Source organism: Halichoeres trimaculatus, unplaced genomic scaffold (genome assembly GCF_033239565.1).
Source record: "Halichoeres trimaculatus isolate MK-OKI-2021-1 unplaced genomic scaffold, fHalTri1.1 fHalTri1_scaffold_2, whole genome shotgun sequence".
Taxonomy (NCBI): domain Eukaryota; kingdom Metazoa; phylum Chordata; class Actinopteri; order Labriformes; family Labridae; genus Halichoeres; species Halichoeres trimaculatus.
This window is the reverse complement of record NW_027437180.1, coordinates 15884135-15906957: the sequence shown is the minus strand read 5'-3', so window position 1 is coordinate 15906957 and position 22823 is coordinate 15884135. Positions and strand designations below refer to the sequence as shown.

Here is a 22823-nt window from a genome sequence, read left to right as displayed (position 1 = left end):
AAGACATTCAAAATGACACGAAAAATCTTAATAATTTCGGCATCGTGAACAAATATGGTTTAAGCCTACTTATTTTATTTTCACTAAATATAAAATCTCAAGTATTAACTCCAACGCTGAAGGTACAGTTAATACTGGTTGAGCAGACAGGAAAGAGCTCTCCTCAACAAACAGCCCAATGCTGCCACACAGTGGTGCTTTGTTACTCAGGCAATGAGTCTTCAATTTCAAATTGAAAACGATGACTACAGCAGAATGTTTTCTTCAATAACTGAATTGTTTTATGTTCTAATGAGATTTTGTCTAAGAAGCAGTAAAAACTTTCTAAGTCACAGAAAAAAAAATCCTGTGTTGACTTAAGAAAGAGACCATCCTTTTTATGTGGCTCACACACCTGCTGTTGCTTTCACTGACTGTGAAGCAAGCAAGGAGTCAGATACACCATGAAATGTTTGCTTCAGTTTTAACTGGAGAAGGGATTCCTGTTTTAGCTTAACTGTCAAAACAGCTTCATGATGTTTGGGTTTCTCTCATTCGTTGACATTACACAGTAACTCATGCATGGTGTTGAGTCGACAGTAACAGCGGAAACCGGTGATTCTTTACCTGTTTATTTTTGTTATTTTCCTCTGGGAGTGTCGTGTTGCTGTCCCTGTCCGAGGTGCTGAAAAACAACAGGTAAAACCTGCTCTGTCAGTTGTATTAAAGCTCTTCAAAGAACCACCTCATTTACCCCACGGCAGAGATGATTTCTACACTGTGAGGATGTTTCCACAAAGTGTTTCCACACATTGACCTGCAGCAGGCCACCCACTGGAACTGTTAAACAACATTATTTTACATTATATACTATATCATTATATACTATATTCTTGAATTACTCGTACCCCAAGCACAATGATAAATGACTTTTCTTTAAATGGTTTAAAAATGTGGGGGTTATGTGTCTCTTGAGCACTAATACACTTAAATGTATTCTTTGTTGATGAATTTTCTTCTCAACAAATCTGTAGTTAATATATTTTTGCTGTTAATATATACATGGGAAATGTTAATACACTTAAATGTGTAATAGAAAAAAAAAAAGAAAGCAGCAGGTCAGAAACCCTTTGGGCTGTGTTACACCTCCTGCAGCAGAGCGCTTCATAAATATGTGGTTGAAGAGACATGGACAGATTGCTCCGTGGTGAAGAAGATACAGTGTGAAATATTTCAGTGGGAACAGGACTAATAAGATGCTATTAATTCTAGGTGAGGCTATGAGCACAAGAGAAATGGTGTATATCATTTGCTGAATGAATATGTTTCTCCTGTAAGAGCCACTGTATTCAGTGTGTGCTGTAACAGGTTGTCCTACTAGAGTGAGCTCTTTGTCGTGATTGATGATCCGGTTGTTAAGTCCTACAGCATTCATGATGTTTCACCCATTTCCGGGTCCAAACTCCTTCGCGCTCTGTTTACATCGGAAAACCATAGTGGAACCGGTCAATCTGTTTACTATCACTTCTTTTTTGCGTCGATTAGGGTAAAAAAAGGGCTGAATTCTTTTGACTCTAACAGAGTTGTGAGTGTTTCTGTCCTCCCTGGAGGAATGATTAAGGCTAGCATTCAAGCCTCAATGAGGAAGAGAGAATACAAAGTTGAGGTGAGTTAGGTATTAGCTAGTAAGCCAGGTTTCTTGAATGAAGCTAAAATCTGTACATTCATATTCATTATATTCATTGTATATTGTGATACAGCCCTTTCAACATAAACAGTGTCAAGTCATGAAGTGCAGCCATATTTTGGTGTATTGATGTTTTATTACACCGTGAATAATCAATAAATTGAACAAAATCTACAATAAAGCACAATCGCATGAACAGAATGGTACAATAACAAACTTGATTGGCCAGAGATTTACTTTCACTGTCAATGAGAGAAACAGAGGGAGGATAAACAATATTACAGGAAAAATTAAGCACTTTCAGGACATTTAACTTTTTTTCCTTTCCCATGACATAAAAATTGGTGAATCATTTACCAGGTCTTTCTGGACTCATGGGAACACTAAACTTAATCAGAAATGAAATATTTAAAACTATTTACAACTATTTACAAGAGGCAGATAAAACTTGGAGCAGATACTAAAGGGGCTGTGAGGTTCTAATTTGTAAATATTTCATACAATTTATCTGAGAATGGGCATTTGCAGATTTGTAAGACACACACTTAAAGAATTTTGTTTGCATATTTTGGTGTTGATAGGGGATATGTTGCAGAATGTTATATAATTTAATTCTCTGGATGGAACGCTCAACATGAATTCTGGCACTTGAGATCTGCTTGTTGTGATTAAATTCCTGTTGAGTGAACTGTCCATTGACAAGAAAAGAGGGGATATTTAATAAAGCTCCTTCTGGCAAGATATCTCTAATTGTGAAGCCCTTGTCTGCCATCGCCATATCACCTGGCTGTAGACTAGAGCTGTACGATTTGGGGAAAAGGTGTGATTGGCGATTAGGTGGACAATATTGCGATTGTGCTTGCGATTTAATTAAAAAAAACTTGTGTCGTGAATCTACAGACTTGCTTCGTTATCGTGGAGAAAGATCAAGAAAAAAGCAGAGACAGATTACTGAGGATTTTATTTGTGTAATAATTCTCAAATTATCCAAACTTACTGTATACAAACAACAATGTGCATCACAACAGTAATGTTTGCATTCAAAATAGCACATTTATGCCACTTTTGCTTTGAATGTTTTGAAAATTACATCTTTTTGCTGTGTCATTCAACCGGTAACCAAAATAACACCAAATAAAAGAGGTAGAGTTTCTTTTCGCCATGAGCGCCTCACTTACTTTTTTGTCTTCTTTGTGCTCCATCTTGTCTGATTAAACTGCCGTACCAGTTGGCAGGTAGTCACATGACCATTTGAAACAGTGACTGATTAGTCATCTCATGCTCGCTCTCTTACTCAGTCACACACACACACACACACACACACACACACACACACACACACACACACACACACACACACACACACACACACACACACACACACACACAGGTAGGGGTAGAGATAAACAATGGCAAATCAAATGATTGTTTCTCTACTGTTTGCTATCCATCATTGAGTGTGTATAATTGTGTTATTTTAATATACTTTGAGCTGCAGATCATAATCATCAAAACTAAGCAAAAAAAAACAAAAAACAAAAAACACTTTACATTAAGTGTTTTTTGATGGTCTTACTTTGTTAGATGCTCGTATCACCCTGCTGTCTCTAAATCACACTTCCTCTCACAGATGTGTGTATGAGGCTGTGATTCCACTCTGTTTCCACCATCTTGGTGATTGTATGCTTTAAAGTCGACTGATGGATCGGTTGTAAAGGATGCAGTCTACTTGTAGTGTGGTCGTCTCTGCTCATCTTGATCGGGGCAAAAGCAGCAGAAGAGAAACTGATTCAGCAGAGGGCGCTGATCTACCAGAAACATCGAAATCCACATAGACGACAGAAAGGAGAGGAGGAGGAAGAAAGGCGCTGCCTCGGAGCTCTGGCACGTCCTCGTGCAGTGTTCAAAGCTGCGAGCAGTGTGTCTCAGCTTCCTCTGCCCTCCCCCTCAAAAATGGACAGAAAAGGGCAACAAAGCCCTGAGCTGTCTTCCCAGGACCATGTATCTCTGAACTGAACTCAGCTTCATACTGGACAGACTCGCTGCTTTGAATCCATCTCTCCACCCAGAAAACTTGGACTCCACTGCAGATAATTTGGGAAACATTCTCACCCAAGCCCGCCAAGAAACTATCCCCCAAAAAAACAACTAATACCCCATCCTCACCATTGCCCATGCACCTCCTCCATCTCATCAGCCAGAAAAGAAAAATACGAAGGCAATACATCCGGACAAGGACACCACAATACAAAACTGAACTCAACAGGATAAAAAATACAATTAAAACCCAGCTTCACATTCACCGACAAAACAAATGGACAGATTTCAACAAATCCCTGGAACAAGACACCAACCCACAAACATTCTGGCAAAAAATTAAATCCATCAACGGAAACACCAAAACAACTAATATTGCACCGATCAGACAGAATGGACAGACCTACACAGAAAATATTGACAAAGCGACCATTTTCTGCCAACATCTCAAAACCATCCACATATGCCCTGACAACCCCTTCTTTGACTCCAGCTGGAAAACCCAAGTTGACACTGAAGTATCCCATTACATAGCAAACCGCACCAACCTCCCGATGCTCCCCTCAAGTCCACACCCACTTACTAACCCTGTCGCAATAAAGGAAATTCAACAACAACTCAAGAAAATGAAAAACAAAGCCCCAGGAGAAGACCAAATACACACCATATTAATCAAACAAGCCCCCACCATCTACTTCCTTCACCTCAGCCACCTGTTCACTGCCTGCCTCATTCATGGACACTTCCCCTCCCCCTGGAAAACAGCAATGGTCAGAATGATTCTCAAACCCGGAAAAGACCCACACAACCCCTCAAGCTACCGACCGATCAGCCTACTCAGCCACCTTGGAAAACTATTCGAACGCATCATTACCAGTAGACTTACGACTCATATAGAAGGACTTGGACTGATCTCACTTCACCAAGCTGGATTCAGAAAAGGACGGACCACTACTGACAACACTCTCCGACTATCAGAACATATCCACCGAAACTTTAATAAAAAACATCTCTCTCTGGCCATATTCTTCGACATCGACAAAGCATTCGACAGACTTTGGCACAATGGACTCATCTACAGACTTCTCGACACCAACCTCCAACTCCCACCCTCCACCCAGTCACTCATTACCAGCTTTCTTCATCAACGCCAGATAAAGGTCAAGGTCTCATCTGCAATATCCACCCCTTTCACCCCCCAAGCAGGAGTCCCCCAAGGTTCAGTTCTCAGCCCACTTCTTTTCACCTTGTACGTTTCTGATATATATTACCCCCCAGCCACCGTTGCACAAGTGTCCCAGTTTGCCGACGACCTCTGCTACTGGACATCATCCAAATCACCTCAGCTTGCTGCCAAAAAACTCCAATATTGCATCACAGAAATAGAGAACTGGACAAACCTCTGGAGGATCACCCTCAACCCAAATAAAACTCAACTGGTCATCTTCACCCGCAACCCAAGACTCATGTCACCAAACATTACAGTCACTCTTCATAACACTCAACTTCCGATCAGTCACAGTGCCACCTTCCTTGGCACCACATTCCAAACAAACATGTCCTGGACCACCCACATCACTACAATCGAGCACAAAGCCAACAATAGACTAAACCATCTCAAAGCCCTCTGCGGCAAGCATGGCGCCTCACCCACAACAATAATAAAAGTATACCTTGCATACATCAGACCACTCCTCGAATTCTCAGTACCAGCATGGATCACCGCCTCCAACTACCAAACCCAACGACTGCAGAAAATACAAAACAAAGCAATAAAACTGGCCTACAGACTACCATCTTTCATAAATACGGACTACATACACACACTCTCAGGACTCCAGACTATTAAAGACCGACATATACGACTGACCAGACAATACATCCAATCAGCCACAAACAACCCAGCCCTCAGCAAAACAATTATGGAAGCAAAGGACCTGATCAATACACCCCTTTCTACCATCATAAACTCTGATGACAAACAAACATGATACCTCTTCAACTCCCATCAAACCAATAAGCTCAACATGCAGCTGCCTGAGGAAATGACCACACACGCATGCACGCACGCACAAAACCATTAAAAAAAATAATAATAAAAAAAAAATAAAAAGGGTGTGTGTCTCTGTGTACATGTATATGTGTATATATGTAGAGATATGTATGTGTGTGTGTGTGTGTGTGTGTGTGTGTGTGTGTGTGTGTGTGTGTGTGTGTGTGTGTGTGTGTGTATGTATGTCTATATGTATGTGTATATATGCATGTGTATGTCTTATGGATTATAATAGACAAGTGATTGCCTTGATCTCCATGAGTCTTGTGCCTTGAGTCCCCCCCCCCTCCTCTTAACCAAACAGATGGACAGAAAAGGGCAGAGAAGCTCTGAGCTGTCCCACCAGGCCCAAGAGGAAAACTGCAACTCAGCTTCATACCGTGCTGTATAACTGTCTTTCGAAAATGAGCGGAAGGGGCAAGGGAGGAAAGGGACTCGGCAAAGGAGGCGCCAAGCGTCACCGTAAAGTCCTCCATGATAACATCCAGGGCATCACCAAGCCCACTATCCGCCGCCTGGCTCGCCGTGGCGGAGTCAAGCGTATCTCCGGTTTGATCTACGAGGAGACCCGCGGTGTGCTCAAGGTGTTCCTGGAGGACGTGATCCGTGACGCCGTCACCTACACCGAGCACGCCAATAGAAAGACCGTGACCGCCATGGACGTGGTTTACGCCCTGAAGAGACAGGGACGCACTCTGTGCGGATTCGGAGGTTAAACAATCGACTCCACGCAACTTAGAAAACCAAAGGCCCTTTTCAGGGCCACGCACTTTATTCCGTGAAAAGCAAAATTCTTCAATTTTTAAGCATCGTCTCTGATTGTTCAATGAGGGTTTGCGCAGAAAGGTACTGGTATACTAGCAGAAGTGATGTTTACAGCAATGAACAGTTCTGCCCTATTTGAAATATTGTGTTTTTTTTGTAGCTCTATTCTTAAAGAAGAGCGGGCTCTTACAGCTCCTGAGCATGCAAAAATGCACTTAAAATGGTACAGTTTGTAGCCTTGTGGTTTTGCATGTCCTGGTAGATATGCCTGGTGATTACATTAACCCTTTTCCATTCAGTGTTTCTCAAAGAAGCCCTCTACTTTCCTCGGGAAATTTGTGCTGCAATTGCTACTTTTGTGGAAAATTTGAATCTCTTCACACTATGCACAGAAATAGACACCTGCTGGTTCTGGTGCTTGTGTGCAGGTGTCTCTTTAATTTGCGTTAAGCAACATTACATGCTGTCCTCCTCACAGGTGTCCGCTCTCCCTGAGTGGGGACAAGACTCCTGATAGTGTCCCATTCTCTGCTCCTCGTCTTGGTACAATACTGTATCCTCACAAGCACTGCTGTTACGCCTTCAATAAAAACGAAACTTCCAAGAGCAAGGCTGTGTGACTGAGGAAGAGCTGAGCAACCAAAGGAAGAAACTGTGGGGACAGCTCTCACTCTTTGGGAGTCAGCTATTCTGGATCATGACAAAGCTGTTCCTAGAGCTGCATACTTTTAAAACGACTCAACACCAGGGCAAGTAATTAGTTTGTGGTGTACATATTTTATCAAGATATTTATTTAGAAGGTTCATAGATATTTAGGAAATTATTTCTAAACATGTGTGCCACATTTATTCTTTTTTTTATTTCTATTTGTCTTGGGGCTATATTTTACCTTTGTACCTGCTACAAAAGGTAACCTTCAATCGTCTTGCAGCATCTGTATTGTTGTTCATTGATAGCAGTTCAGCTCTTCTCGAACAAAAGCCTGAGGACTATTCTGCTTTATTGTTATCTATAGATAATTCACACAGGTGTCAGATGAAAAAGTCTGAAGTTCAGGACGGATACATCAACACCATCAGGCCTCTAACTAAAGAGACAAGCACTCACAAGAAACCTGCTGCATAATACCAGTACAAAATTCCTGAAACCACATGGCTCTTAATGTTCCCCATGACCTGACATAAAATAAAAGTTTGGTCGTCGTGAGAAAGCAAACTTCAAGCTTATACAAGTGTTGTGACAAAACATTGCAGCTAAGAAATCTGTGTTTTCCTTTCATATTCGGTTTTAAATTCAAATACAAAATACTGTTTTTCCCTTTTTGAAATGAAAACAAAAAAATGAAACTTAGTTTGTTTTTAAATGTCCCATTTTTAATATAGATCACATAGAGGGCAGTTTAATTATGGGTTGATTTTGATTTTAGATTTTAATTTGTCAGATCATTGTCAGTAAGGAGTTCTAACACTTGTTGATTTTTTTTTAAAATAAAAAAGCTGTCGATCCTTATACATACAAGCAACTCGGTCAACAACCTACGATGATCAGACAAATTAAATAACTATATATATATATATATATATATATATATATATATATATATATATATATATATATATATATATATATATATATATATATATATATATGTAATATAAATAAGCCTGTGGCCTGAAATTTTACATCTTTATTTGTGGAAAAAAATGGGAGGTATTTTATTTCTCCCATTTTAATATAAACCTTTATTAAGTTAAGATCTGGACAAAAGACACTGATTTCTGTTTTTAAGTCTTTTATTTGTTGATCCACAAGAGAAAGAAATTCAGACCAGGATACCTGAAAACCACTGAAACAAAGTTGTTTTAAAGACTAAAAATATGAAATTGATAATATTTTTGTTTAAGTAAAGAGACAATTGTGGGGTGAAATAAAAATAAATCAATACATTGATAACTACTTTTATTGAATGCTTAAAATGTGGAAAAAAAATTTTGCCAAAATTTGTGAGAACATTTCTGGACCAGTTTAGAGTTTAAAGGGGACACATCATGTGTATCCCTGATTTAATGCTTACATATAATCTAATAAATTTGAAAACAAGACCTTACACCCCATGAATTTTCAAAAAATGACATATTGTATTATTTGCTATTGTAGGGCAATGAAGGATCTAAATGTCTTGTACAGAATTGCTTAATAGGCATCCTAGTCTGGCATAGTGAAAAGGAGAAACAAACATGATATGTCCCCTTTAAAGAAAGAAAATCATTAAAAACGTCACTCATTTTTTCCATGATGTTCTGCCTAAACAAAGGTCCAGTTAAAGAAGTGAACACAAACATACATTATACATTAAATCAATTATTTCTTACCCTGAGTGTCCAAAGAGTCATCTTCTATCACAGTGAAAAACTGTACACCCCTCAGCCTACATCTATGTGTTTGCTACTTTCTCAAAACGTGATATTCTGAACAAACAACGACCTGTAGATGACATTTCTGCTTTTATGTCTCTACATAAACTTATAAATAAAATAAAGAAAAGATGTATTTGTGTTGTAATTAGTTTTACACGGATTTATTACAGAAAAGACAAGGACAAGTCGATGTGCAGCTGCTATCACAATGATGAATGTGTGATGTTTGGAGTCTCCCTGAACAAAAGCTCAACAACCTGAGAGACAAACATGAGTTCACTGTGAAGAGGAAAGGCTCCAGTATCTCCTACTTTTCATATCAGCCTCGATCTCTCCAAGAACAGTTAGTTGCGAGCATTTTTAGGGAAGGAGAAAACACAAGTTGTCAGAGTTTCAGACTGAGTGGACGAGCTGCTGCGTGATTGAGTCTCTATGGTTCTCATGTGTGCTTTAAGGACAGCCTCCCGCACGGAGTTTACCACCACTTAACCCAGAACAATCTCCTCCCGTCTCCTATCGCGTTCACCGAACCGAGGAAACTATGACAGAAGTCGCCCCAGCTCCCGCTCCGGCCAAAGCGGCCAAGAAGAAGAGCAGCAAGCCGGCGAAGAGCGGCCCCAGCGTCGGCGAGCTCATCGTTAAAGCTGTGGCTGCTTCCAAGGAGCGCAGCGGCGTGTCGCTGGCTGCTCTCAAGAAGGCTCTGGCTGCCGGAGGATACGATGTGGACAAGAACAAGGCCCGCGTTAAGACCGCTGTCAAGAGCCTTGTGGCAAAGGGAACTCTGGTCCAGACCAAGGGAACCGGAGCATCCGGATCCTTCAAGATGAACAAGAAGGTGGCTGAGAAGAAGGTAAAGAAGACGGTAAAGAAAGCCGCACCTAAAGCCAAGAAGCCAGCAGCCAAGAAAGCAGCAGTGGCCAAGAAGCCCAAGGCTGCTAAGAAGGCAGCGACCCCCAAGAAGGCCAAGAAACCTGCGGCGGCAAAGAAAGCTGCAACAAAGAGCCCCAAGCAGGCCGCAAAGAGTCCCAAGAAGACCAAGGCTGCCAAGAGCCCCAAGAAGGCTGTGAAGAAGGTCCCTGCAGCCAAGAAAGCCCCCGCCAAAAAGGTGGCCAAGCCTAAAGCTAAGAAAACAGCAGCCAAGAAGAAGTGAGCTATTATCACCTGACATTAAATTATGAAAAAAAAAACGGCTCTTTTCAGAGCCACACATGTCACACTAAAGGAGCCTAATTCACAAAGCCACGTTTGAGCCTTTCCTGCAGAATTGTTCCGTTATATGCCCCAGAAAAATCTGCTGTCCGCCAGCCAAGTGATACCGCACGATTATGTTTAGCATTACATTAATAATGTTGTTGAATTACTCCTTTCTTCTACTAACATCATCAATCATGTAGGATACACATATGACATATCCCCCTTCTTTAAGTGCAGTAAAAAAGTAATGATCTGGAGAAATTACAACAAAGGGGCGCAACAATGGTTTGCTTGATGAAGTGGGGGAGCATAAGTACACCAGGATAAATCAAAAGGGAAAGGGACAAATGTTGCACTCTGCCTAACCGTTATCAGGACTCATACAACTCTGTATTACATATTAAATGACTGGTGAACACAATAAACTATATTAGGTGTGCTGTAGCAACAACACAATGTATAAAAAAAAATCATAGACATGGACGACAGTAGTTTAATTTGGCATTAACAATGGCAACAGTGTCACCGCAGTCCTTTTTTGTTACGCGGTGACAACCGTGCATTTCAGTAGGAGATACCTATTCGTGACACAGCACAGTAGTCACCTCAACCTCAATCTTTTTCAGAAGATTGAACTGACTGAGAAGCAAGAGCAGGTTTGACCAATATGTGGTGAACCTCAGACTCGGGAGAGATAACTGGAGCAGATAAAAATGAATGAGTCAACATAATGGCAGGTTATACGCTACTGTGTAGCAGTAGGAATGCTACAGACGTGTATTTTGAAGTCATAGTACATTGGCAATGCTTGTAATTGCAACCTTGAAAATTACTTCGGTCGAATTCAGGAATATAATCGCTTTAGCTGCAAGTGGGTGGCTCTTAAAAGAGCCGTTGGTTTGTCTTGATAGCAGGGATATTTACTTGGAACTGGTGTACTTGGTCACAGCCTTTGTGCCCTCAGACACAGCGTGCTTGGCCAGCTCACCGGGCAGCAGCAGGCGGACGGCCGTCTGGATTTCCCGCGATGTGATGGTGGAGCGCTTGTTGTAGTGAGCCAGGCGAGAGGCCTCACCGGCGATGCGCTCAAAGATATCGCTCACGAACGAATTCATGATGCCCATAGCTTTGGAGGAGATCCCGGTATCGGGATGAACCTGCTTGAGGACCTTGTAAACGTAGATGGCATAACTCTCCTTCCTGGTCCTCCTCCTCTTCTTGCCGCTCTTGGTGGCCTTGGAAACGGCTTTCTTGGAGCCCTTCTTGGGCGCTTTCACTGTGTCAGGCATGCTCGCAAGATGTCTCGGACCGTATGACGTTCTCCATCCGTGAGCTCTAGTTTTATAAGTCCTCTATGCAGATAAAGCTGCGTTGCCGCTCGTGCAGGATTGGCTGGAACTGGTGTTTGAATGCAGCCTGGACAGGGGAAGGGGGTCAGGCTTTGTCTGAAGTCCTTTAGTGATTCCCGCTTTGATTCCCGCTTTGTCCGTGCGCCGTGAGCAAAATTTCTTTGTGCGTCCTGATCGAGTGATTTGCTTCTGCGCCCTGATCCTGACTGAATAAAGATACAGATATGTGAGACACAATTAAAAATCAAAGCAGTTTGAAAAAGGAAATAGTCTTCACAGCAGCTCTTTTAGACATGTAGAAAGAACAGAGGAGTTCACATATTTTCCTCTTTCGACAGATCCTTTTAAAGTTTGTTATATTGATATCTGATGTGACTTAACTGAGATTTATCAGTTCATACATCTCGTAATCCTTTCCTATCATCTGTACTTGTTTTTTTCCAGCAGCACATGAGCACTTGTGAAACTAAAAACTCATTTGTTGTCCATCGCGTGGTGAAGTTACCTGCAGCTCTTTTGCAAATTAAAGTAAAGCAACTTTAGCCTACATCTCATCTTTCACGTTGGAATAATGTTTCCGTGCCCGTAATTCTTTTGTGGTTCCTGACACTTGGAGAGAAGATTACTGCACTGAAAGAAAATATACATTTTGGAAAAAACACAACTTCAGTAAACTCCTCTAACTATATAGGGGGCATTCTACAAAAAGTGTCCTAGATGGGGCTGTCGATATTATTATTATATTTATTATTATTTAAAATTTTGTATGTTTTAATCCCCCAAATTTTCCCCTATATATATATTATACCAAATCTAATCTTCATGTTGTATTTTCAGAATGTTTTGCAATGTTTTACATCTCCCAAAATTTGTCACCACCAAAACATATGTTAATCTATGCAAAAAAAATATAAATATTGTATCAAGCTTTTAAGATTTTTTTCTTCTGTGGTCTATAGATTAACATTTTATTCATTTTTTCCTGGGCAGTTTTCACAACTCAATCAATAAGAATGGATATTTTAACAGATTTCAAAGTTTATATATTACAATTCTTCAGAAATAGAATGCAATATTTCTTTGTAAAATATATTAGTTTTTAACTCAAAATACTTTATTTTTACAAATCACTCGGTCGTGACTACACTGATACGGTTGTGTCCAGTACCTAGTTGTCAAGGTTGCAACCCTCAAATGTAGGCTATGTCTATGGTGAGAAAATCACTAACAGTTTTTTTTCTTTTCTTTTTATTTTTAACTATCATTAAAAAATTTTTTGAAGAGAAATAACTAGTTCAAAGGCAATACTGATTTTTACAGTGAAGTGGAGTGGACACATACCAGGAAACAAACATTTTAACCCACACTGAGGGAACACACTACAGGTTTAAATGGGTAATGTGTGGCTGTCCTGTCAACCTCTTTTTTCTTTTTTCCACATCCTTGTGTTTTTGCTGTCTTACCCTCCATTCTCATCTGATCTTCCTGTCAGATAAGTCACTGATGGACTTTCTTCTTTTCTTGCTTCTTTCTCTTTCCCTTGTTTAAATATTTGTCATATTTCACTGGGTCATCCCTCACTCTTTGTCTGAATTCTCTCAACCTTTCAGCTCCACTTTTTGCATTCTGTTTTGCCATCTTTCCCTGAGCTCTACAAATTCAAATAGGAATCAGAACTTTGAATACAAACAAATGATTGTCTTAAATATGTTAATTTGCAACAAAGAGATTATTGTCATGATTATTCAGATCATACATTTCAAATTGATAACTACTAATCATTCTGTATTGTCACAACCTGAATGATTGTGTCATGACTGAGACATTATCAGATGTTTCAGTCATGATTGTGACACCTTTAGCTTATTCTTTGAATAACTACAGTATGCTCGCAAGCACATGGCCAGTAAGCACACTTTGAAGATTTGTTCTTGCAGAAAAACACAACATGTTGATAAAAATCCCAAGATGTTTACCCATATTCAAGTTCACATATATGTATGACCGTGACATGTTTTAATCTAACACACTGATATTAAGGCTTTAGAAGCAATCAGTGTCATAAAATGATAGCAATCAGCAACTTACCATGCATTCATTGCTGGAATTCATTCAAGTGAAGGAATTCAGGGTGCTTCCCTGCCTAAGATTTAGGGGTGACTCAACCAATGACTTTAAACTGTTGTGTTTCAGCTGTGACATAAAATCTGTGGAAACTATTTATCAGCGTATTAAAAGTAATTTACATTTATTCCCACAATAGATCTAAACCTTTTAACTCATTTTTGGACTTAGTCATAAATATCTGTTTAACCACTCTTTAGAAAAAATATGTAAAAACTTTTTTGGTGGTTACATGAATTTAATTTTAGAGGTCTAGGCAGGGAACAGCTTTTTCTCAATATAAAGTAGGCTAACCTACACCTAAAGTAGGCTAACCTATATATATATATATATATATATATATATATATATATATATATATATATATATATATATATATATATATATATATATATATATATAACTATATATATGACTTGTGGTTATCTCTATCTCGTTTTATTGTTTTTGTTAAAAAAGTTCATAAAAAAGACCTTTGCAACCATATATGACAGAACATAGTTTGCTCTTTTCATGTCAGGGGATGACACAAACACAAACACACACACACACACACACACACACACACACACACACACACACACTTTTATGGATGGCTTACGTAAGCGTATGGTCGGAAATTACAGCTAAACACTTCAGTGATCGACGAGCTATTGCTTGAGTATTACGGGATAGATAATTAACACATATTCTGAACGTTTCAAATTGTACCATGGCCCCTACTTTGCTAACTATAGCTTTCTTCCTGGTAATCTAGATAGGAATTCTCTTTTCGGTGGGAGTGGGTGGCTCTTAAAAGAGCCTTTGGGTTGATTGCGGTTCGGTATGACTTTACTTCTTGGCGGGCTTCTCGGTCTTCTTGGGCAGCAGGACAGCCTGGATGTTGGGCAGCACGCCGCCCTGAGCGATGGTCACTCCGCCCAGCAGCTTGTTCAGCTCCTCGTCGTTGCGGACAGCCAGCTGCAGGTGACGGGGGATGATACGGGTCTTCTTGTTGTCACGAGCAGCGTTTCCGGCCAACTCCAGGATCTCGGCGGTCAGGTACTCCAGCACAGCCGCCAGGTAGACGGGGGCACCGGCTCCAACACGCTCGGCATAGTTTCCTTTGCGCAGCAGCCTGTGGACACGACCCACGGGGAACTGGAGCCCGGCACGGGATGAACGGGTCTTGGCCTTAGCTCTGGCTTTGCCGCCGGTTTTGCCTCTTCCACTCATGATTAATCTTTCTTCAGTATGGACTCAGAGAAGTGTAGTCCTGAACACCTCGAAGTCCCCTGATAAAGGCTGAGAGCGCGCGCTTTTCCCCGGCGCACCAACCAGTAAAGAGGCTTGGAGCAGAGCAGCAGAGGGCGGCCCGAGCTCAGCTCCGCTCCACCACGCTCTCCAATGCGCAGCGGAGCTTGAGGCGGGGGCTCTGTCCCCCTCCTCTCCTCGAGCTGCGGGGCTGAGCTCCAGAAGCGGCCTCTCACCAATCCCCAGCCGGAGCTCTCAAACAGCGTCACCGTCTCACAGCCGCTCCTCTGCTTTAAAAGCAGCGCGGCTCGCCTCCACACAGCATATTTCTCCCAAGTTAGAGAAAGAAGACGTCATGGCAAGAACCAAGCAGACCGCTCGTAAATCCACCGGAGGCAAAGCCCCCAGGAAGCAGCTGGCCACCAAGGCTGCCCGGAAGAGCGCCCCTGCCACCGGCGGCGTCAAGAAGCCTCACCGTTACAGGCCCGGTACCGTGGCTCTCCGAGAGATCCGCCGCTACCAGAAATCCACCGAGCTGCTCATCCGCAAGCTGCCCTTCCAGCGCCTGGTCCGAGAAATCGCCCAGGATTTCAAGACCGACCTGCGCTTCCAGAGCTCTGCTGTCATGGCTCTGCAGGAGGCCAGCGAGGCTTACCTGGTGGGGCTGTTCGAGGACACCAACCTGTGCGCCATCCACGCCAAGAGAGTCACCATCATGCCCAAAGACATCCAGCTGGCCCGCCGCATCCGTGGAGAGAGAGCTTAAACTGCCTGCAGCTTAATAACTAAACAACGGCTCTTTTAAGAGCCACAACATCGAACAAAAGATCCTTAATTTCTGTAGAGAACCTTGAAAGGCATATATACTCGATGGGTTGGCCATCACCCAAAGCTCCACTTTATGTATGTCCAACGATTTAATGTCAATCTTGGAGGGCTCACTATATTAACCATATGAAAGGATAAATCGGCAATGTAAAATATAGCCCAATGCCTGTCAGTAGACAACCAATGCACCGAGCAGCTCTAAGGCTCGTTTTTATTTCATTTTTTTTTTGCGGCACAATGCTGCCCCACAGTGTTTGTTTTAAGCCCCTGCATCACATTTACAGTTTGATCATAGACCCACCAACAGCGACAGCAGATATCGAGCGTTCATAACTGGTTTGTTCGGGTTTCGTCAGAAGCAATATTTAAAATGTTACACCCTTGTCAATTTAAAGCAGAATATTCTTCAGATAATATGACATCCTCTATGAAAGTCTCTAACACACCTACTCCCAAGCCCATTTCACTGACTATAGAGCCACATCGGTTTATTCCATAACTTTATCTAAAGATTTCAATGATCATAAACAAAACTGTTTTCTACAAATGTAAATGTTTTAACAGTTCCCTCCCCACTTCACAACATACAAAAGAGAGAGAGAGAGAGAGAAAGAAAGGAAAGAAAATAGATTAAGCGCAAAAGGAAAAAAAATGTGCATTTATACTTATATTAATGGTACAGCAATAAAAAAAACACTCTGACAAGAAGGAATATAGAAAATAATAGTAGACAAGGAAGAGAAGAAAAACAACCTCACAAAACGGTAATTATTAATTGATAAACATGAACTGTTCAGACAAGAAAAACAAAACACAAACAGATAAACATACAATCAAACAAACCAAAAAAGAAAGGTGTGTGTGTGTGTGTGTGTGTGTGTGTGTGTGTGTGTGTGTGTGTGTGTGTGTGTGTGTGTGTGTGTGTGTGTGTGTGTGTGTGTGTGTGTGTGTGCAGTCACCCACTACCTGTCCTTACCATTCAACTTTTAAGATAACGATATCTTAAAGGGATCTGCTCCAACAGATATTAAATAAAAGTCTGCCTTGCCGTGAAAGACATATTTTTTCTGGCTTCATATAGTACGATGTATCCCTTACCCAGTGTTTGAATGAGGTGGTGTTGGGGTGTATCAATTGTGTCAAAAAAAAAGCCTTCTGGCTAGGAGAGTGACATATGCTATACAGTTTTTTTTTTTTTTACAGAGTCTTAGGGGAGATTGCTGTCCTCAGGTTGGATTCCAAAAATGGCTGTAAGAGGATTTGGGGTGATTGGTCTTCTAAGTATTTTGGACAGTGCATTAAATATGGGTAACCACTATTCTGAAAGTTGTGGACAATGCCAGAAAGTATGAGCTAAAGTTGCAGGAGAGTTACCACATCTATTGCAGGAGTCAGTACTATTTTGAACTGAATCAGTCTGTGCCTGGCACATATTGATGAAGAATGTATTCTGGACATTGTATTTGACCACTCAGTAAAGTTTATAAAATTAATATTTAGATCAGTCTGCCATGCTTCTTTTAATATGTCACAAGAAGCTGTTTCATCGGATGAGAGCTTTAAGTAAAAGATATATATATATATATTGTGCCCCTGGAGGATGGATCAGCTGGGAAAAAGTGTAGATCCGCTGCTGTTCAGGAATTATTGGAAATGATTTGGTATTATTGTGAAGCCAATCTTGAACCTGCAAATATAAGATAATATAAGATAAGATATATCTTTATTTGTCTCACAGGGGGAAATTCCAAATTTACAGCAGCAGGACACAAGAGCAGTAATGGTAATAAGTTAAAAATAAAAATAGAATTAACATATATAAAATAGAATATATAAGCATAAATAAATATCTTAGGAAATGAGAATTTGGTAAATTAAATTTTGCTCTAAGCTGGTCAAATGAGGCAAAAATATTATTTTTTTTATGTACAGATCCTTAAATGACACCATTCCTTTCTCATGCTAAACCTGAAAAGAGTTACAGCAAAATGAGGGAAGAAATTGATTATTTGCTAACAATGGGGCACAAATTGATCCTGCATGCCAGCCAAAGTGCCTCCGCACATGAGTCCAGGTATGTGAAGACTGGTTCAATAAGGGGGCAGATATCATATGCTGTTGTGCAATAGGCATTGTTGAGTACAACAGAGCAGGTAAGGATGTTGGATGAGAGATGTCAGCTTCAGTCTGTAGCCAGGAGGGAGGACTGTCTTCTTTATAAGCCTGAAGCCAATATGCTAAAGCTCTCATCCTACACGCCTAGTAATAAAGCTGGAAATGCAGTGATGCCATGTCCACTTTTATTCATTTCTATTTTTTTTTCTATATATATTTTGTGTATTTGTATAGCTTAAATCCTAACCTTTTCTATATTCTATCCTACATTGTCATTATTTTCTTGTTAATTGTTGCACCAACACACCATGACATATATATATATATATATAAACATATATATACATATATATATATATATTCTAATGAAGTTATAGCATTTCTTTAAAAGAAAAGTCCACATTCCCAACTAAAAATATTTATTTTAATCTTTAGAAATCCTAAGTTTGAAACTATATTAGGTTTTAGGTAGCATTGTCAGGACAACATTTACCAAACCACAATTGCTTAAAGGTTAAGACTCTCACGGGCTGCCTTCTTGGTTTCTGCAGTTTATAAAGAATGCACAGCGCAAAGTACGTCAAACCCTACCAGAAGGAAATGTGCGCTTTTAAGCGGTGAAAGGTGATTTTTTTTTATTTTTTATCGGTTTATCATTTACAACATTCCCTAGGTGATAATTCATATCTAAAGTTTCATGTATTTATCATAACAACTGCACGTGACTCTTTTTATTTGATCGAAACTTATCGAAATAAAAAACACATAAATAACATACTATTTCACTTATTTTTTTTCTACTTGGATTAAGCTAGTTTTAAAGGCTATTTTTTCCGAAACCATTTTCAACCTCTTATTAAACTTGTAGTTTGACTCGACATTTACGGTAAATAATCTGTTTAGCTGTTTGGCAGTGAAAGGAATAATGGAATGGAATGGAAAAGGTAAACAAAGAAAGAAAAAGTTTTGTCCAGGACAAAAATTGCTTCACTTACAGAGTCTCTGACAACATATGGATAAAAATGATAAAAAAAAAATATGTCCAAAATCATGTTGGTTGCAGGTAAGAAATGTTAAGAACAGTTTAAAGAATCTGACTGTGGGAAAGTTGTAGCTGTTCTGCTAAACAATGCTGTATTTTATAGTTTTTAATAGGTGATTGGTAAGAACCACACATCTTTAACTCCACTTTATTTATTACCATTACCACCACCACAGCCATATGAAGCCTGCTCTCTGATGGTCCTGTAGAGAGTATACACAAAACAGATAAATGTAAACAGAGTTCTTCACTAACAGATAAACTGAAAGGCTTTGGAGGATATCAAATATCTTAAACATTCACATCAGTAAGGCAACACTCCAATCTACTGGACATAACTTGCATTACCTCTCTTGATGCCATGTAGGTGTCTTGCTAATTAAGATAGAGGTAAACAGATATGGCTACAATGTGGCCATTCAGCAAGTCTCCTGATCAAAAAAACATCATCCAATAATCAATAATACCACAGTCAAACGGAACACATACATTCTTATCCTAGAAAAGAAAGTACAGTTAGCTGCTAATAAATACACACAGTGAGCCAAAACAAACCTGGGGTGGGTCCATTAGCATAGAAGGCTAAATGGGTATAAAGTATTGGCAAATACTTTAGCAAAATATATACTGGCACCAAAATCACCTTGTCCAAAGCTGACCCCATGTGTAACAGGTGACACTGTTAGAAATAATTTTTGAAAGGTTCATAGATGATGGTCGTGTCTTTAAAATAAATATACAGTGATGAATGAAATTAGAATTGAACTATTAGTTTTCTTTGTTATTGAAGTCTGGGGTATTATTTTATTGGGACAAGATCATTTGGATTTTATTTTTTACTTCACTATACTGAAAGGTTTAAATGCTAGCCTGTCTACTTTGTCACTGTAACGGTAGACAAATCAAATGCAAAACATCTAGTCAGTACAACTAAACATATACACAAAAAAATACAAATCTAATATAATTTGACCATTTTTTTTAAGTTTTACCATATCTTCTACCTGAAATCCAATCTTTCCCATGCCGGGATCAGGGTAATCCTGTTTTATTCTTCCTTTTCCCTTTTTTTCTACCTTTTTGTATTATTGGTTTGAATTCTTCCAAATCCTACAGAACAGTTTTGAACAATACAAACTAAAGATTAAGATTAAAACTGTGATTGGATTGTGTGATGTAATCCGATTTAAAAACCCTTCTTTTCCTTTTGAATCAAACAACCAAAATCAGATCAGTTTACCTTTGAACAACTGGGCCCCAGAGTCAAACTGATTCCACACTTATACCTCTTCAGACCAGGTTTTTACCTCTGCTGTACACCATGGTCCACCCCGGATGAAGAAAAATAGTCCCCCCTTCACATAGGGAATTAAACCACATCAAGTCTCCTGTTAAGTGCTGAATGTTGTATATGGAACTTACAAGCACAAACTCTCCCCAGAGATCCTTTATCTGTTCATCCACATGCTACTCTTACGCAGGATGCGGTCCATTGTTGAGAGACTTATTGTTTGTAAGTCCTCATTTGGATTTGCTTTAGTGTGATGGCAGTGTTTCCCCCCATCATGTGTGGCTAAAGTATAACCTTATAACCTTTTGACTTCCTTTTTTGGACATTTTCTTCAGAATTGTATGTGCACGCTGTGAATAAAACAATGATTTGCGTCATGTGATATTTTATGTTTGAAGAAGTGGACCCACACAAACACTGGGGAATACTGAGTTAAAAAGTGGAGCAACAGATGCTCATTTTGTTGAAAGGCAGTCAGCAGATACAGCAGATTGAGCAGCACAAGCACAACACGGTAGTTTGCGACGATCATAACAACGGTTCTGTTGTCCTGTTGAATGCGTGTGACGCGAATTATGACGTCAGCGTTTTCACTGAAAACACCGGCTTACTGTTTACACGGCAACGGTGTTGGGAGCATTTCAGAAAAATCCCTCTCTGGATCACGTTTTCAAAAGTTTGCGTTTTAGGTCGGCTGTGTGAATGCGAGGCTGAAACGCAACAAAACTTTTGCCTTTCACCCTAAAACCGTTGTCGTGTAAATGGCCCCTTGAACAGAGGTGGAATCTGTGGCTGCATTAACATGGAGTCAATATTCAAGTTGAGGTCAGTATTCTGCTTTCTGAATTACATGAAAAAACTGTTTAACATGCTTGGGCAAACAGGGTTGTTAACATGGTATCCCAATCAAAACATAACTGCTCAGACAATATCTTAACACAAAGAGAACGTCATAAAGCAACATCATTTCCCCTATTTTAACTGTTCCCATAGTAACGCCAACAGCAGCAAGCTTACTTTCTGTTCTCTTTATTTTTGGCAAACTTACAATGATGTGCAGGACACAAATTAATTTTCCTTTCAATGGGGGTATCCTGATAAGCATATACATGACTTGGTATTCAGTGCAGAAAGGAGTTACCTTTTGTTTTTGTTTGTTTACATGGCCCATGTGCAACCAGATTATTGCTAGTTTTCCAAGTACAAGTTACCAACTGGAATTAGCCACTGGACTACGCCGTGTACCGAGTACCAACGTCTGATTGTGATGGAGAAGCAAACTTTAACATACTACATTCTACCAGTTTCAGAATCTTTTGAAAAAAATGTTTGCTTATATACCCATGGCTCGTATTACTATCATGTGTATAATTTATTTAGAGACTTGGTTTTCCTGTAGAGTTTTAAGAGTTAACTGGCTCATTATCAGGTTACACTGTCGCTTGAATCTACCCTTCAACACTGCAGTTTACTATCATGAGCTAAGATGACACTTTCACTATCCAGGACATAGGCGCTTTAGATGTGAGTGGGTGGCTCTTAAAAGAGCCGTTGGTTCGTGTTAATAACATCATTATTCACTTGGAGCTGGTGTACTTGGTCACAGCCTTGGTGCCCTCGGACACAGCGTGCTTGGCCAGCTCACCGGGCAGTAGCAGGCGGACGGCGGTCTGGATCTCCCTCGAAGTGATGGTAGAGCGCTTGTTGTAGTGAGCCAGACGGGAGGCCTCACCGGCGATGCGCTCGAAGATGTCGCTGACGAACGAGTTCATGATGCCCATAGCTTTGGACGAGATCCCGGTGTCGGGGTGGACCGGCTTCAGGACCTTGTAGACGTAGATGGCGTAACTCTCCTTCCTGGACTTTCTCCTCTTCTTACCGCCCTTAGAGGCGGTTTTGGAAACGGCTTTCTTGGAGCCCTTCTTGGGCGCAGACTTCGCTGGTTCAGGCATGTTATATTGTTGCGACGAACAGAGGAGACGAAAGGGAGGGGGGGCACTCAATATATACACTCTTTATGCAAACGCAGCTGTGCTGTCTCCTGCTTGTGATTGGTTGAGCCACATGATGTTTCTGTGGCATGGTTCTTGTTGCCATGGCAAACCTGAGCGGCCCTCTGCAAACTAAGTTTTCCCTGTTCAATGCTCAAACGCATGATTTTGTGTCCTTAGAGGTTTTTTAAATTACTTTCTTCTTTTTCAAAGTTGACTTCCATTATGAGGAAAGTGGGGGAAGGAGTAGCTATAGCTTAAAAATGGCATTTGTGGGCAGATTTGATTAATGATAATAAACCTTATTCTTTCCTTTTGAAGATTTTATTTTACCTTTCTAAGATTTTCTAAGAGCTTTCATCATCGATAATGTGGTGGAATTTTCATATTGCTTTATGCCTTCCCTTAGTTAATTCTCTAAATTGTCTCTATATGTGTCCCAATAATACCTGTATTTGCCTTAAAGTTATCTGCACACAGAGACAGTGTTTTTCTTAGTCTGGGTTGGATCCAATTCACACGTTCCTGTCTTCTTGAATTCTGTTTCTCACATTGAGTTCCCAAGCTGAGCTGAACCCCCCATTCTGATAGATAGACATAACAATCCCGATCTCAAGAATACTAAATACTGAGCACACGGACTGGTCTGTTAGAACTGCCTGTCATATGGCTGTCACATACAAGAAGGATTTTAAATGCACCCCCATCACCCTTAGC

The 22823-nt window shown here is 40.3% G+C and overlaps 6 protein-coding genes across 6 annotated transcripts; 3 read left to right on the top strand and 3 right to left on the bottom strand.

Annotated features, from left to right (window-relative positions):
* The first annotated feature begins 6160 nt into the window (after positions 1 to 6160).
* Positions 6161 to 6472, top strand: LOC141786708 (histone H4-like). Its single transcript, XM_074665254.1, has one exon. It carries the CDS (start codon positions 6161 to 6163, stop codon positions 6470 to 6472), a length of 312 nt encoding a protein of 103 aa, XP_074521355.1.
* Positions 6473 to 9480: 3008 nt separating this feature from the next.
* Positions 9481 to 10091, top strand: LOC141786664 (histone H1-like). The gene has a single exon (XM_074665223.1). The coding sequence runs from the start codon at positions 9481 to 9483 to the stop codon at positions 10087 to 10089; it is 609 nt and encodes a 202-aa protein (XP_074521324.1). The 3' UTR covers positions 10090 to 10091.
* A 962-nt stretch (positions 10092 to 11053) lies between these two features.
* On the bottom strand, positions 11054 to 11430 carry LOC141786704 (histone H2B 1/2-like). Its single transcript, XM_074665253.1, has one exon. The coding sequence runs from the start codon at positions 11420 to 11422 to the stop codon at positions 11054 to 11056; it is 369 nt and encodes a 122-aa protein (XP_074521354.1). The 5' UTR covers positions 11423 to 11430.
* Positions 11431 to 14419: 2989 nt separating this feature from the next.
* On the bottom strand, positions 14420 to 14829 carry LOC141786688 (histone H2A-like). The gene has a single exon (XM_074665239.1). It carries the CDS (start codon positions 14819 to 14821, stop codon positions 14438 to 14440), a length of 384 nt encoding a protein of 127 aa, XP_074521340.1. The 5' UTR covers positions 14822 to 14829; the 3' UTR covers positions 14420 to 14437.
* A 353-nt stretch (positions 14830 to 15182) lies between these two features.
* Positions 15183 to 15605, top strand: LOC141785894 (histone H3). The gene has a single exon (XM_074664501.1). It carries the CDS (start codon positions 15195 to 15197, stop codon positions 15603 to 15605), a length of 411 nt encoding a protein of 136 aa, XP_074520602.1. The 5' UTR covers positions 15183 to 15194.
* A 6063-nt stretch (positions 15606 to 21668) lies between these two features.
* On the bottom strand, positions 21669 to 22075 carry LOC141808290 (histone H2B-like). Its single transcript, XM_074694818.1, has one exon. It carries the CDS (start codon positions 22065 to 22067, stop codon positions 21693 to 21695), a length of 375 nt encoding a protein of 124 aa, XP_074550919.1. The 5' UTR covers positions 22068 to 22075; the 3' UTR covers positions 21669 to 21692.
* Between the last annotated feature and the right edge of the window lie 748 nt (positions 22076 to 22823).